Genomic DNA, 16,874 nt, shown 5'->3' on the forward strand with positions numbered 1-16,874 from the left:
AGCTGGCAGAATTGATTTTATAAACTAAAGAGACCAATCAGAAAACATATATCTGCTAAATGCAATCTGTGCCTATAAAGATGTTCAAGATTATTGAAGGGAGGGTTAGGAAGAATAGGAAGTTAATGCAGCCTGGCTCTATAGTCCAGTGTGGTTTTATCATTTTATTTCCTATTGATATTCCTTACCTTTTAAGAGTATATTTCTTTTTAATCATACTCTGGTTCTCTGAGGTCAGACCCATTACTTCTTTATTAGTTATTTCAAGTGGTATCAAGGGATCTACTCTTTGAAGTCTTTATTAGAACTCAGATTTCCTTGCCTGTAAGGTTGCACTTACATCTTGTACAATATTCATTTTCTGTTTACTTTGGAGGCATTTCTTGTGGATGGAACTTTGAACTATCTGCTCTGTCCCAGCACACAAGAGGGCCTCACTCAGAGGCCCTACTATTGCCAAGAATTGACCTTGGGGGTACTTCTTGGGCAGAGCATGCAAGAAGAAACTCTGCAGCCCCTCCTCCTATGAGTTTCTCCCATAAAAAATACAGGGTGCCAGTTAAATTAGAATTCTAGATCATGTCAATTTATTTGCTAATTATGGTCACTCTATTAAACCCCTGTCTCTTCATATGCAAAATGTGGAAAATACTGGTATCTAGCTTTTAGACTTGTTAAAACCTGATGCATCTGTGCACCCTAACTAGGGTAACTTGCCCAAGGTTTTACACAACACCAGAGCTAGTTTTCTGATTCCGGAGCCCTGCCCTCTATACTGTCTCAGTTAAGATAACTTCTGTAGCTAAGAATTCCTAATGAGTAGAGTGACCAATAAGAATATTAACCATTATTTTTAAATATGAATATCAATAGAGGTGTCATATGCTGATTATTAATAAACACCAGGAAGCTTACTACATCAGATCATATTGAAGGCTAAAACTGAAATTCAGGGAGATAGAAATTTCACAATTTTCCTAGTAGATCTACTTTGTAAGTCATTAATCAAATATATGATACAAGGTTTGAACTTTGTTCTCTATTACTCTTTCAAACTGGACTCCGGAGAAATCAACAGTTGCATAAAAATTGAACTTGAGCATTTAAGTCTTCACGATGCAGTGCCTTTCTCTTGCCTTTTCAGAGACATCTAAATGTCACTAGATGGTATTTCAGATTCTCCAGAGTTGGCTGAGAATCATGTTTCAAGTCCCCTTAACTCTGTCTTGACCACCACCCCTGAGCCCCCATCATTCCTAACTTTATGAAGCACTTTCTGCTCCACTGTCATCCTTTGTCATGCAGTCCCTTAGCCTGAAAAGCATTTCCCTGTCTCAGTCATGGGAAATCTTCATCTCCAGCTCAAACACCCAGTTCTCTTGTGACACATCCTTTGTCTCCTTGGCTCACTGTCCCTCTAACTGATTTTACCATGATACCAGGTAGCATAGTTTGCCTTGTGACTGCCCTGCACTTGTATCCCTGATTAAAAGTTGGTTTCCTGTGGTAAGGGGCTTCATTGTCTCATTGTTTTTTGCATCTGTATTAGAACCAAAAATAGTGACTTCCCCAAAGTGATTCCTTAGAAAATTATCTGTTGAGCCAAGTTTAGTCCAACAACACAGAGGAACAGCACTCGAGAACTTGCTGTGCCATTAATTGACATTCTGTGAATCCTCCAAATAAGGCCAAGGTGCTTTGCACATGCTCACAATGACTAGCAGTTAATTCTTTCAGCTTTTAAACAACGTTTCCCCCTGTTGTTAAACATGAATAGATATTCATTCTATAAAATATGTGAAGAAACATAAAGGGGAAAAAGTAATCCCCTTTTAAGGGCAGCAGCTACTGTTTATTCTTCTTTTTATTAAATATAGAAATACTGTTTGTTTTTCATAGAGATTCTCCAGGGAGGGAGACAATAAAGAAATGTAGAGGAGTGCCCACAGGCAAACACAATTGGGTTTGAACCCTAAGTCCAACATTTCATGATTATATGACCCTGGGTTACTCACTTCATCCCTCTAAAGCCATTTCTCATCTGAAAAGTAGAACTACTAATGCTATTTTTATTCCTATAAGAGTTTTGGGCAAAGCCTATCATAAAACATTTGATGGTACTTTATAAATTAGAAAATAGTATCTGCCTGTTTTTATAAATGTGTGGATTGCACATAAGATGAGTCTAGTGACTGATGGAACAATCAAACTGATTCCAAGTAGCAGTTCACAATGATTTGTGCTGGGATTTCTTGCCTGAATTACAAACCACCGTCATTTCAATAATGGGAAAAGAATTAGTTTTTACTGAGCACCTACTATAGGCCAGTTTCTGTGTCATTTGCCTTACACTTATCTTCTCATAGCCCCACACATTACCTTTCTATAGTTCATATAAAAACAACTGAAATTCAGTGAGCTGGTGTTGCAAGATTAATATTAAAGTGGGTCTGATCTCAAATGTTATTTCTGTTTTCACTAGAGTAAGAAAACTTATTGAGAAAATGTTTTTATGTTGTTTTTTTACTATCATGGAAATTTCTAGAGTGATTAAATGGGCAGTATTTGATTTGGTACATGGATTATTTTTGTATAGATTCTCTTAGGGAAATTTAAGAAATTATGATATTTCATCTTAGAGGAAAGATTTGACTAATTTAAAAGCCCTTTATAAAATCATGAAAGGGAACAAGTGGTGGATATTGGCCAGGTAACATTTGCTTGTAATTTAGTTAAGCCTTCCTTAAGATACAATTTGGAAGTTTTTGTAGCATGGCTTCTTTAGAACAGCTGGGGGGAGCTGTGGAATTTCCTTTTTGAAAGAGTATGTGATTTCAAACCAGGTAGACTTATCTTTTTGGTTCTATTTGGAAGTGGATTACTAGACTCAATCAAAGATGAGTCTCAAGAGAACATGAAGAAAAAAAAAAGTTATGAATTCCACTGAAAATGTGATTAAATTAAGCCATATTATAGCACAGAGGATCTAAATGATGATACGGCATAGAAACACATGAGGGTGCTCTAACCAGCCACCGTCATAAATAAATGAAACCATTCAAGTATTGGGGGGAATTAAGTCCGGGTATGAATGGCAATGTTGAATTCCGACTTTTAGCATTGGCCAAATAGAACAATCTTGGAATAGACGGCTCTTCTTTTAAATATGTTGGTCTCTCCACCATCACCACTCCCAGTTTGAAAAGTAGAAGATGTACATATTGGGCAATTTGGAAAATACTAAAAACTACAAAGAAGAAGAAGAAAGTGAAGGGGGAAAAAAAAAAAAAAAAAAAAAACAAGGACTGATGTTGCCGCCTGGGCCTGTTGGAGGCCTAGCTCAGGAGGCCTGCCTTCAAACACAAGCCCAGCCTGTTCTCATTTTGATTCCACAGACCTTCTGCTGGTACGAAGGGGGAGTAGGAACTGGGGGTCTGATGACCGCAAGAAGAGAATTAGAGACGCATGTTTATCTCGATACATTTACTCTCATTAAAGTTCATATTCACTGACATCATGCATCTCCTTGAAAAAGTCTGCCCACCCACCATTAATTAAAGCCACATTTTAAAAAGTCAGCATGTGCATTTTTATTCCAATCAAAAGTAGCCTCCTAAGTTTTGCAGAGTAGGCAGGAGAATATCTGAGGTCTGACAGCTGTTCACCTCTACACAGTGAACAATCATGTGATTTACATTAAAAGTTCTGTTTATTCAGGGCCTAGAATATAATAGCTAAGACCTATTGTCTTGAAGAGTTGAAACACTCATTATCTAATGACCTATTACAACAAATTAACATTTATTTTGATAAGTCAGGATTCTTTTGGATACAATGCAAGACCATATGCCTTTATCTTTCCAAACAGAGAAATCTAACTATATGCTCTGTTTGAATAATTAAGCAGCACACTCCTATCAAAGACACCACACTTTATAACTTGTATATACACTATCAGTGTCAAAACAAAGGTCAATACAAATTATTTTTTATCTAAACCATTGCACAAACAGCAATTACCAATAGTTGTAGGATTGCTCAACCGTAGTCTATATTCTTGGCAGTAATCACTATAAGTTCATAAATTCATGAAAATAAGGAATGTTGATTTTCAAAGTTCAAGAAAGTTACTATTTGTAAACAGTTCAGGCCACACTCATTTTACTCCATCTGCTAAGCAAGAATTCTTTCGTTCCAACTTCCTTTAAATGAGATTTGTTCTCTCCAGGAGCCTAGTAAAAAGGTTTTCATCCAAACAGATCTGCATTCTTTTCTATTCTTTTTCCTATTAAAGCTCCCCCTGGGGGCCTTTCAATTTTATGCTGATTTTTCTTTATATATTAATATCATGCACATTTTTATGTTGTGTTGATAAAAGACAAATTATGGTTATCTCTTCCCATTGGCAATCAGATTATTTTATATTGGTTTTGACCAAATATTTGTTTGTTCAGCCAGTTTATGCCTTCTACACAAAGGCCTGAAATGCAGTATCCAGATTCTTTTGTGATTCTAGCCAAGCCACCACATAGAGAAACATAGATTGTAAATGGATTTGAATATTGGCATTGAAATGGTTTAATTCTAGGTCAAAGCATCCCTGGACTAGAAGTCAAAACCTGAGTTCTAGTCCTGATTTTACTATCAGCTCACCTTGAGGGCCTCAGTTTCCTCATCTAACAAATAGGTGTTAGAGAGTGACTACTGACCGGACACAGTCCAGGAGGTTTGTCAGGATAAAAGGATAGGGAACATGTCTTCCCCTGGTCCTCTTACCAGAAACCACGAAGTGGGTTTCTGGTCCCTAGTAGGACTTTGATGAATTGGAGTTGAGTTTGGCTTTAAAAGAGAGTATCCCTGAGTCCAGAAGAAGCCACCAAACCATGCCTGAGGAATTACTTTCATGATAAGTGCAGGAGAAGATGCTCTGGATCTTGACATCCCATAGAAACAAACACTGGATGTGTCATTGCTATATGGAATGAAAGCACTGTCATCCTAACCCACAGAATATATCTACTGCCTGATGATAGTATCCAGAGGGATCATAAAACCCTCAACTCAACATAACGCCAAAAGCAATGGGTGGACTCCTTCAGATCAGCTATGGGAAAGAAGGTGGGGTGTGGGTGGGAATCTCTCAGCCTGTTGGTGGTTTTCCTTAGGACAAACAGCTCTGGCCTGGGGTGGGGGGTGGGTAGTGGGAAGTTGTGACTACACAGCATTTTATCTCTCTAGGAAAGCTTAAGATAAGCTTTAAGTGACTCATGCTACCATGTGGTCCTCAGAATGAGCATGGCTGCATTCCCATACCTTCCTGCCGGCTCTGTTGTTGTGAAGATTCATCAGGGCTCTGGCATCCTTTCCCTTCTTTTCCTTGGCATCCACAAATGCTCGGGCAAATTTGATCCCGTAGTCAATGTTATCACTGCAGCCACCCCAGTCGAAGGTGCCCTTGCTGTCCTTGGCGGTTCCCTTCTTCTTGGGATCACAGGAACAGGATTTTAATTCTCCTTGGCTACAGGCCCTGGTGATGGCAAATACAACTCCAGCTGAGGAGATGGCGTAAACAAAGGCAGATTCCCGACTACCTGAAACAAAAATGCTTTTCTTAAAAGTGGTCTGGGAGCACTAGTCCTGAATATCTTTCATATGGTGGGTGACTTTTTTAATCCTCGATGGGCCTCCGACATCCTCTGCCATTAAACAGAAGGTACCGGTATTCTGGAAGGACACTTTTAAACAGCCAAGGCTCTTTTTAAATATGAATAATCTCCATCTTCAATTTAGACATCTGTCAGGACACTCTTCTTGAATACAAATTATATATATATATATATATATATAAAGAAGGCCTCACCCAGCTTCTGGTTTTAATGAATTTTGTCTGCATACATGCCCAACATTCACCTTGAACCCTAAATGTCCTAGAAGAGTGGAGTGTGGCATCTCTTGCCTTAGTTTCTTCATTCATAAAATATAGTGTGAATTATACAATTCTATCATTCAATCAGTAATTTGGTATTCAGGATATCACAGCTTCCCTGGGGGCAAAAACCTTCTGAGATGGGTGTGGTGGCCCATGATTATCTCAGCTACACCAGAGGCTGAGTTGGGATGCCAGGAGTTCAAGGTCAGCCCGGGCAAAACAAATCTGAACAAAACCCTTCCAAACCTCCAGGCCCTACTGAGGACACCCATGTGCTTTTAAATTACAGACACTGAAATACTGAATTCAAAGAAATGGGGGCTGAAGTAGGAAGAGAATTCAGGCAGTAACCAGCCCCTGGTGTTAACACTGGAGAGCTTTGGCTTGACATCAACTTTCACAAGTAATTGAGAGATTGTTGAAGGCAATATGCAATATCCTCGAGTTACATACTATGTCTAACTATTAAGGTGAATTTACTTTCTTCTGGAACACCTGCACTAATCACTGGTATTGGGTAAAAGAGAGTGAAAAGCTTTTCTTTGGTTTTTCTGGAAGGAAACAAATTTACCGCTTATAATTAGACTTGGGCAAGAACCCTTTGGGGTACTTTCTTAGAATTGTTCTTTATTAGAGAGCAGGCTACTTTCACTTACAGGCTGAAAGGGACATATTTCAGTGCAATAACTACATTAAATTATTTTAATAATCTGTAGTAACTCATAACACCGTGTTGTGGTATAGTGACAGATATAAGGCTCTTTAGGGTCTGTGTGCACCTCGTTTTTCAAGTGGAGCTGTATTTCATTGTTATTAGCATGCCTTTTTATTAATGGTTCTGCAGCAAATATATTAACAATCAAAATAGAAGCTGGATGAACTAATGCCAATGCTAGGCAAAAAGCAGAGAAGCATTTGGTGATTCAATATGTCAAGACGAGTGTGACTTTTTGAACCACACAGCTGGGAGAACAAACCACCTTTTCGCATCGAAGCCCTACTTGTTTCCGTTTGTCATTCAGTGCTAAAATTTATTATACATCCCTTGCAATATTCGCTCTGCTAGTCTCATTATTAAAAATAAGGAAAACATACCTACAGCCTATTAAATGGCACTTACCTCAGCCTTCAGAAAATATCTCCCCCAAACCTCTAACCATCAAAAAAGGAATCCGTCGTGCCCTATAGCTAGGTAAAATCAATTAGAGGAATATTTGCCATAGGTAGCAGGTTGTGTTCTCCAGAGAGGAATGTATGGTCCTGGGAGCTGTTTTAAAGGGTCTCAGCTCACATTATAGGGATTGCAGATATTCTAAGTGGAACTGAGTTGTTGTGTTTAAAAGGTGACTAATAGACGCAAATGTGGCTTAATTCAGGTAGTAGCTTTTGAATACTTAAAATTTGTATTATATCCATTTTAAAGTTTAGGAAAATACCTTGTTTATAGTTACCCCCAGTTATCTTCTGAAGTTTGGTTTTGTATTTAGAGTATGGTGTCCATGTTTAGAGACACTAATGGGGGGAAATTCCTATATATATTTAACACTGTTCTTATTTTTTTAAGGAGAAAAGAAGTCTTAGGAAGTAGTCTTTTAGGGGAAAGGAATGAAAGCTGTAGATGAGCCTATATTAGTGACCAGACAGTATTTTAAAAGCAGTTAGAGATATACTTTCTAGGAACAAAGTTCATTCTCACGTAACCTGCAAAAAATCACGTTAACTTGTTGGTTAAAAGGAAAAAAAAATCACAATCTGATACATTTTAGAAATAATTACAAAAGGAAAATTATCACTTTTCTGAATATCTTATAATTTATTACTCAAATATATTACTAAATGGTTAGGGTTTTTTATTTATTTAAATAAAAATTTAGCACATTGACTCGACTTTTCGTTTTACCTCCAGATGTAGATATGGCCTTAAGATGTTTTCAGTTAAGTGTTTTGGATGAATCACTAAAATGCTATGTGTGAAATAGTAGCACATTTCAAGAGTTGGCTTTGTAACAAAACAAATTTTGATCTTGGGCCTCTTCTTAAGGGGAAAAAAATGATTCTTTGTAAGGCCATCACAAAGCACAACAAAATCCAAATATAAATGGTGATATTTGTACTTCCTCATGTGTCACTATTGAATTTTCTCTTATTTGGGGGTTAAGATAAATCACACAATGTCTATTAAGTGCATAGGCACAGTTTTTGTTTGGGTTGGGAGATTATTCCCTGGTAAGACAAACACTAGAAACTGGAGTTTCTGGAAGATCATGGGTTGGTTGTTCTACTCTGTTTTACAATTTTTGTTCTGATGTTTTGGTGTTTTTTTTTTTTTTTTTAATTTATAAGGATGAGACCTAATCACCTTTTGTTTCTTGAGGCCTGTTCTAGATTTCTGGAGGTATATTCTTCTAAGAAAATGTTTGGGTTTTCTCTGCCCATGACTAGTAACTGTCTGTTGAAAGAATAAATCACAAATATTCCTAAAAATTGTTTCATCTTACTCTAGCTCTCTACAGCAAAAGAGGTGAAAGTTCTCCATTTTCCATGGTCATGGGATATTTTAGTAACTCTCATGTTCTCCCTATAATGATGCTGCCCTTTGCCTTTCCTATTCATCTGGGAGCACATTTAGGTTTCCAGAGAAGAGTTCTTCATAGCTCTTAGATGTAAATTTCCCTCCAAGCAATTAATAGTAAAAAAAAATCTTTGGATAGCCTCATTGGAATTTCATGATTATTTCCAAGATCAGCTGCTTTAGGCCAAATTCAGTCCTCCCACAACCAACACAAAACCTCATTGACAGTCACAGAAGTTTGCATACATTCTGGAAAGGAGTCTGGCCTTCAGTGAAGAATGGAAAGAAACTCTGTGGCTGAAGGTTCTAAGTTCTGAGTATTTTGGAAAAGTATCTAGCCTCCTCTGAAGGAGGAGACACAAGTTGAAGTCTCTTGTGTTCCAGAGGCCTTAGAGTAGGTCAGAGTAGATCATTGCCTCCAATTCTCACCTTGTCTCTCTCAGCAGCTCTACAAAGTAGTTTATGAATGAATCCCCAGCTTTGGCAGAAATACCATCTTTGGGATCACAAATCAAAATTGCTTTCTCTGATTTGTGATAGAAAGGTTTTTTTTTTTTTGTTTTTGTTTTTTTTTTCTTATATAGAGACATCTTAATGGATCTAAAAGTGAGAAGTGATCATTTTATAAAGAAGAAGTGCATTCAATTAGAAATCATTGAACAATGGTTGTGGAGCACTTTGAAAATGAAAAATCTCATGCATCTTAAACATTTAGAGCCTGAAAATAATATATTACAAGAGGACTTGTTCTAGATATTTGCAAATTCTTTTTGACAAGGCCTAGCACTTCAATTGATTCACTGGTGAGCTAATCTAGGTGAAGTATTAAAATTCCATGAAGCTGAAATTTACTATTATCCTTTCAAAAATTTGCGATGTCATATCGAAACTCCAAAAGGAATGCAGAAGAATATAGTTCTTAAACTAGAGAATAAAATTGCAGAATATCGCAGTAAATTAACTTTAGGGATACTCTAAGAGTGAGAGTACTACGCCCTTGGGGGATTTTAGAGACATTCAGTTATGCATTTGGCCTCATAAAACCCTGGGGCTGTGATGATTACATGATAGAAACACCCTGTGTTAAGCATTACCAAGTGCACAGCCCAGATGAATTTCTTAGGAATGGGGGTGGGGGTGGGCAAAAACAAGTGTAAAGTTCCCTTTTGCTGGGGTTTGCATGTAACCTTTCATGTTTTCAGTCTGATTTCCCAATAGTAAATGATCTGTGCTATTTCCTGGAGAATACTCATAATGCCAGGTTAATAGATGGGTAAATTTAGATGTAAAATCTGATTTGCATCTAGTGTTTGTTCTCTGGTTGTGTACTAGCTAGTGAGCTACTTTCAATATTGGAAGTCTGAAGAAGTTTATTTTGTAATTAGATAATGTCTAAGTTTCCTACCAAGGAAAAATAAATTTATGTATTCATGATCTTCCATAAAAAAAATTGTATGTAGCTGGAAAATAACAGGTGCTTACTACAAGTTCATCCAGTCATTCACTGTAATGAATGAGTGGGGCCTACAATGTGTATTGCTCCAAGCAAGGCACCAGGAATACAAGCTAGTCTCTTCCCTTATGGAATAGACAACCTATTGAAAATAATGTCTAATTTGGATACAGAGCAATGCAAGTCTGAGTAGCCAAATTGAAAGATCAAAAGTGGTGAGGTGTGATTTGTCTTTGTTTCTAAAAGACATTTTCAATATGTATTTTTTGTAATGATGACAATCTTTGGCTAATACAAGATTTGAGCATTCAACCCTGACCTGCTCAAAATTCAAATCCTGAAAGTTCAAATTCTGAAAGTTAAGGACAGAAGTGAAAAGAGTCCTGTGGCTGCCACTTTCCTTCTGGAGACAAAATCTGAACCTGGAGGGACAGGCAGGGTTGAAATAATAAAGAGTAAAAAGACTATTGCCTGAGGTACTCTATTCCTACATTAGGACTGGCATCCATAAGGCTTTAGACAAGTTCCTTGATTTCTCCAGGCCTCATCTGTAAAATTAGACAGCACCAAACTGACTAAACAGGATGCAGAAAAAGATGAGCAGGACCTTTGAAAGACCAAGTGAGGGCAGGGGTGTGTAAGGAGAAGTCCATGAAGCAGGGCTAAGGCAGGAGTGGGGAATGAACTTACTTCGAAGCAGGACCCTGCCGAAGAGGCTGTGATCCCTATCCAGGGTGTTGCAGTTCCAGCGGTGCTGGCGGAACTGGTGCTGGCACTCTGCTGTCCACTCAGCCACACCCAGGCCAATGGCACGCATCACATCTGGGTGTCGGTGGCACAGCTGCCGCTGGCGGCTCACCAGGCCTGGCACATTGTCACACATCACCCTGGAGGAACCACCTGTAGCTCTCATGTACCTGTGGGGGATCAACACAGAAGTGAGCACAACATAAACAGCTAGGCGAGGCTCAGTGTTCCCTAGTAAATCAGGGTTTAAATATGGATTCCTTATTCTTTTGGTAATATTGAAAAGCAAGGACTACTTAATTATCATCAGTAGGAAAGCAGGCAAGAGAAGTGTGGTGAGTGATGTGGAAGACACCCCCAAATGAAGTGGTGACTGTCTCTTGGACAGGAAGCAGGGACCATCAGATGATGCTCAGGGCAGGGTCACAGAGGCAAGGTCTGCAGTTGGGAAGCTGAAAGCAGAGTCGGGGAGAGGCAGTGTGTCTTGGGAAGAACACATCAGAACTTCTTCCAAGAAGGCTTTACTCTCAGTGACCAGTGTGTCTGGACTTGGCTCTGGGAGAAGCTGATCTTTAAAACCTCCTTGCTCTATTCATTTGACCTAATGTCTAATAAACCGTCTATATCTGTCTAATCAACACCTGCTGGGTTCTTATGTCATACTGTGCTCACACACATGCCACTCTTTCCTTACTAAAAAAACTCTTTAAATATTACCATTTTCTAGCTCTCTTTGGCTTGCATAGAAAACCTAGGGGAAAAAAAAGTTCTTTGTATTGTTATTAAGGACACTAAATGTTTGGAAGAAGCAAACAGTGTTATAGCTCCATAAAGTACTTTTTGAAAAGAAACTTTAACAAAAAATTACATCATCATCTCTACCCAGATGTTCTCTATTAGTTGTGAAATGTTTAGAAAGGTACCTTTTATATAAACCCAAGCTGCCATAGGTGTCTTTTGAAGCGATCAAACAAGGAGAATGTCTTTTTCTTGTATTTTCATTATTTTATATGATCATAAAATCGTTACAGCTGTGACTTCCAAAAAATATATATAAGTGACAGCTGAGAGACAATGTGACAAAATGCCTGAGCAATAAATAATGTTTATACACTCATGGAAACAGAAATGGTCATTTTATTGAAAAATGGTCAGTCTGATAAATCAATCTTTGATCCTATGTCAGCAATGTCAAGGCTAAATGTCTTAGTGTTCAGAATGAGCTTAAAAAGGAATTGAACCGCCTTCTCATCAGTACTTCTCCCTGCTCCTTTGAAGAGCTCCAGTGTCTTCCTAAAATGTTCTCTTCTTTAGCATTTCATTTGGCTGACATTCCTTACTGTTGCCAAAGTCTAGAAAATAGCCCATGATAACCAATCTTTCTGAATCATTATTTTAATGTCTGTTATGAAACTTTCAGGTGCACGGAAGTTACAGTTCTCAATTCCATCTCTTTCCAAGATCAGCAAGTGGAAAGATAGGGAAGAGTCTGGATGGGGCGGGAATCTAGTACTTTTAATGATGCTAAGACCTGTTACCATTCAACATTCCATCATTATGCAAAATAAATAAATCACAGATCAGCATATCAACTGAACAACAAAAGACTCTCAAGGTGACAGTTTTGAACAGCATAATGTCTTAGATACCTTAGGGTTAGTAGTTTGCATCAAGGTGATAGTCTCTACCTGGAGGCAGCAACATGTTCTTCTGCCTTGCTGGGTGAAACATCAGGAATGTGGAAGGACGGGAAATAACACAAAATCACAGGCTTTGGACTCTACAATCCTTGACTGACTGAATTGGTTTATCTTAAGGCAGTTTTTTTAGGACGCGGTATGAGGGGGGGAGGTTGTAGTTTTCAAGATGAAGTACACACACACACACACACACACACACACACGCCTTTGCTAGAGCAAGAGACTCGCTAAGATAAGAAATTGGCCGATTTTGCTGTCGCTAGCTCAGCTGTATCCAAATAATCAAACATTAGGGATCTTATTCGAGGGGGCATGTGATTCTTTGGAGTTGTCAAAACCGAAATGGGTTTCCAGAAAAGCGAAGGAGGGAGCAATAAGAGGGCAGCAGTGGGGGCTCAGGCCGAATCCACAACTGCCACGGTTGCAGGGAAGCATCGACTGGAGAGGTCTGTGTGACCAGTGTGGTCCCCACTCCCATTTCCCAAAAATCCACTCCCCGTTGATATGCATGGACTTACCACCATGAAGAGCTGACCTCAGGGGTGAGCCAGGTCAAGAGCAGAGGGAGCCAGAGCCAAATTCCACCGAGACGGGCGTTCATATTAATCCCCTTGAGTCCGCATCAGGTCAGACTCCGTGTGCGGGCGCCATGCGTGCCCCAGCAGAAGCGCTCAGCGCCGGGAGCGCCTCGTCACGGCTGCCGGCGCCTCGCCGCGCCCCCGCCCCCTGCTCGCTCGCGTCTGCTGCGAGTGGCGAGACTCCCTGATAAAGTTTCAAAAGACGAGCCCAGGGAGCGATAAAGGGCAGCCCGGGCCGCCTCGCCCACAGCCCAATTCCCCAGGCACAGCAAGCACAGGCAGTGCAAGAGCTCTGCGCGCCCCTGTCCGTTCTCCCCGCGGAGCGCAGCCCAGAGAGGGGGCGCTGCGCCAGGCGGGGCTGGGGGCACCAAGCTTTGTACAGGGGTGGATGAAATGATGGCAAAAGATGTCTGGGGGTGAGGGGAGGCAGGGGAGGAGGAACACCTCTGCGTGGCTGAGAACACCGGGGAGACAGGCACCTTTAGGGAAGCTCCCTACCAGAGAGCATCAGTGGGCTCCAAACGTGCTTTCCAGATCGGCGAGGCTTCCCTAAGGCAAACAAGTCCCCAATGAAGGGGAGGTAAAGGACATTACTCTGTAGAGGATTTAAGAACCCAGAGATGATTTCCAACCAATTGCTTCTCTTTTCTCCTTGACATTGGGAGGAAGTGAGCACTTGTAAATTTGGAGCTGCCTTTTCTATGCGGGGCAAGATTGGGGATAGAGGGGCTGGGCCTCTGGGAAATGAAGACCTATAGTCTGGATTCCTCGGTGTTGGGAGCTCGCAGGGAGAGGAACCGGGAGGGTTCCTGACCTTCGGGACCTCACCCAGCAGTTTTGGCCAAAGCGCTGGGGAAGGTGCGGTTTTTTACGCACATCCAGCTCCTCCCCAGCGCTGTAAGCGCAAAAGATCACGTAGGGAGGACCTAAGACAGCCAAGCCTTCACGGGGTCTAAGCCTCAGGTTGAGTTCCACCTCCCACTGCCCAGGTGCTCAGCCCAGGTGCCTTGAGGAGGTGAAAGCACCCTTGACCCTGGCCCCTGAGCCCTGTAGAGCCAAGAGGGGGGCTTGGCCCATGGGTGGAGCATCTTGAACAGCATCTGGCTTGTAGCCCCGCCGTTTATCACCGGAAAGGAAGGAAGACCAGGAACTCGCAGCGGCCATGAACTGTTCCATTGCTCTTTTCCTGGGGCGGGGGACCCACCACCCGCCTGGGGAGCGTGCCCTAGGGAATATGGAGTGTGTATGCGCGGCTGTGAGGGCGGTGGTGCCTCATTGTTCCCCGGTTGGGGCGGGGGCGTCCGGATAGGAAGCACAGGGGTGGGCGGGCTCCCCCACCCCGCCCACCTCTTGGGCCAGGACCCTCAGAATGCCAGCTGTAGCCCAGAGCTAGCGGGATGAGGCCTGGAGGAGGCAAAACCCAGAGATGCCAAAAACCTGAAAGATGCTGTCATCGCCACCCCCTTCCCCCACTCCGGTCCCTGGCAGGTCCGGCCTCTCCCAGGCTGACCCAGATACATCCCAGTTTGGGTCCGGAAAGGGAGGGGAGGGAAACAAGCACCGCGCCACCCACGACTGGGGAAGAGCAGGGCTCTGCGCCAACGCCGCTCCATATCGCTGGGCTGCAACCCAAGGGAAGTTCTGCTCGGTTTGTGCTGGTCGCGAGGGCCAGGAGATGGGCATGTTTCTGCTCAGTACGTGTGTATGCTGGTGGGGGAGGGGCACGATAGCACTAACCTGGATTACCTTATGTACCTCTATGATGATGCTCAGGAGCCTCCTTCCTCTGTGAAGCAGAGAAATAAGCTAAAATTTACCTCCACTTGCTTTCGTTCCACAGTTTCTTGACGTGAATCCAGGCACTGGGACGAAGAGAAGAGATGGTTGGTCCCTCAGGAACCATAATTTGCCAAAGTTTCACTTCTAGCAGTGAATAAAGCAGGGGTGTGAATGTGTATGTTGGGAAAGGTAGGCAGCTACATGCTTCTCTTATGGAGAATGAATTTTTAAACTTTATTAGAAACTCCAATTCGAAGTTCCACCCATCTCAGCACATCATGTCCTCACAGCTCAGGGGTGTTAGAAATACATGGAGCGTTACCATCAGCGGAGAAGCCCTTCCTTTCCGCTCAGGGAATTATTGAGGGAGACCTGCCCTTCAGTTGATGGAAGCCAATGGAATGACCTAAACCTGAAACAGATCTCCTGGAAAAAAGAATGGACCATTCTCAAAGCTAGTTAAATCTGCTCCAAAGAACTTCATCCTGGGGCAGGTGGTTCTGGGAACTACCACAGGTCTTACAGAGAAGAAATCAGTTTGGGTAAAAGGCAAAAGACTGAAAAAGTTCAGGAAAATCTAAATCCAGATGTAAAAAAGTTCCACCCAAACACCCCTTCCTGACCTGTCTAGAGGCAGTCTGGACCAGATGACTTGTCTCTTCCAGATCTGTGATTCCATTTCCCTCCCTACTCCACCCCTATTCATTTATGAGCCATTACTTAGCCCCATACAACTTCTCTTCCTACCCAGTAGTCTTTGTTCCCTTCTCATCTGTACCTGTTCTCTTTTGTATCTTTTGAAGATGGGGTATTCACTAGGACAGGTAGTTGAGAAATGCTCCAAAAAAATAGGAAGAAAGAATGATACAGCAAACTTCACTTCTTTTGCAATGGAAACTTCCAGTCTAAAGAAGAGTTAATAAATAATGAAGCAAATTGCATATGACTTCAGCCTAGCTATAGCAGATGATGAGGTAAGGAAAGACTGAATTTAGAGTTTCTTTATGAATTTAATATATGATTTATTCTTCAATGAGAAATATCAGAATTGACTATAAGATTCACTTACAGTATATAGAACCCATTTTTTTTTAGATTCATATTAGTTTGCTTGTAACTTCAGTATAGTGTTGCAGCCAAATGAGTCAGTCTATTTTCTTAGTTAGATCCATTGTTTGTCCAATCTCCCAGGGCAGAGAAAGAGAACTAATTTACTACCAAACCATCTCCACCCTTTAAAAATGGAGTTACTTCTTCAACCAAATAGTCAATTGTCTTTCATTCTGAACTGGTTTCTTCCTAACGCAGTAGGAAGAAAGTACTGACTTTCAGTATAGCTACTCACAAACCAAAGGAAAAGTTCTAATTTCAGCCATTTAAATCTTAAGTGTGCATTTAAATTAATGTGCACTGAAAACGATGGTTTCCAGCTCTGAGAGAGTAACAGTTATCTAATATGTTCAACAGGAAAAGAACTGTAAAACTGGGCAAAACTCTACAAGGCATATCTTTTCAGGCATTGTAGAGTAGGCACCACATGGCTGTGATCCTCAAGAGAAAGAGAACACATGAGGTGAACTCCATAACATCCTATCATATGTCTTGGTTTTTCTAAAGAGCACATTTGTTTTGGGGGATGTAGAACGCAAGCTGAGCAGTAGTCTCAGTTGAGGAAGGAGAGAAGAATTTGAGGCTGCTGAAACAGCTGAAATTGGCAGAGTAGTATTTCTACAAGTAGAAAGCTATGAAAAGTGGGGCTCCAGACACCTACGTGGAGGTTCAGCATGAGTCCTTGGGCAAGAAGTGGGCTGCATATCATGGAAAGACCTTGTAATGCCTAACAGATTGCTTGCTGCATGTCATACAGTGTTAAGAGACACTGTATGACAGCCTAGCAGGGTAGAGAGACCTCATTGAGTACTTTACTGATTTGGGGGAGATGATAGAAAAACCATGCTTTAGTGTAAAGAGTGTGTCTTAGAACAAAATTTTGGGCTGGGGATGTGGCTCAAGCGGTAGCGCGCTCACCTGGCATGCGTGTGGCCCTGGTTCGATCCTCAGCACCACATACAAACAAAGATGTTGTGTCCTCCGAGAACTGAAAAATAAATATTAA

The 16,874-nt window shown here is 41.2% G+C and overlaps 1 protein-coding gene across 1 annotated transcript in view; it reads right to left on the reverse strand.

Moving 5' to 3' along the window:
• The window catches only part of Wnt2 (Wnt family member 2), a 42,246-nt gene extending 29,160 nt beyond the window's left edge, over positions 1-13,086 (reverse strand). The window contains exons 1-3 of the mRNA XM_027926423.3: positions 12,920-13,086; positions 10,645-10,871; positions 5,314-5,591 (exon numbers count right to left, since the gene is read on the reverse strand). Of these exons, the coding sequence (XP_027782224.1) occupies positions 5,314-5,591; positions 10,645-10,871; positions 12,920-13,002 (588 nt within the window). The 5' untranslated portion in view covers positions 13,003-13,086. The remainder of the gene's footprint in view (positions 1-5,313; positions 5,592-10,644; positions 10,872-12,919) is intronic.
• Between the last annotated feature and the right edge of the window lie 3,788 nt (positions 13,087-16,874).

Source organism: Marmota flaviventris, chromosome 1 (genome assembly GCF_047511675.1).
Source record: "Marmota flaviventris isolate mMarFla1 chromosome 1, mMarFla1.hap1, whole genome shotgun sequence".
NCBI classification, from domain to species: Eukaryota; Metazoa; Chordata; class Mammalia; order Rodentia; family Sciuridae; genus Marmota; species Marmota flaviventris.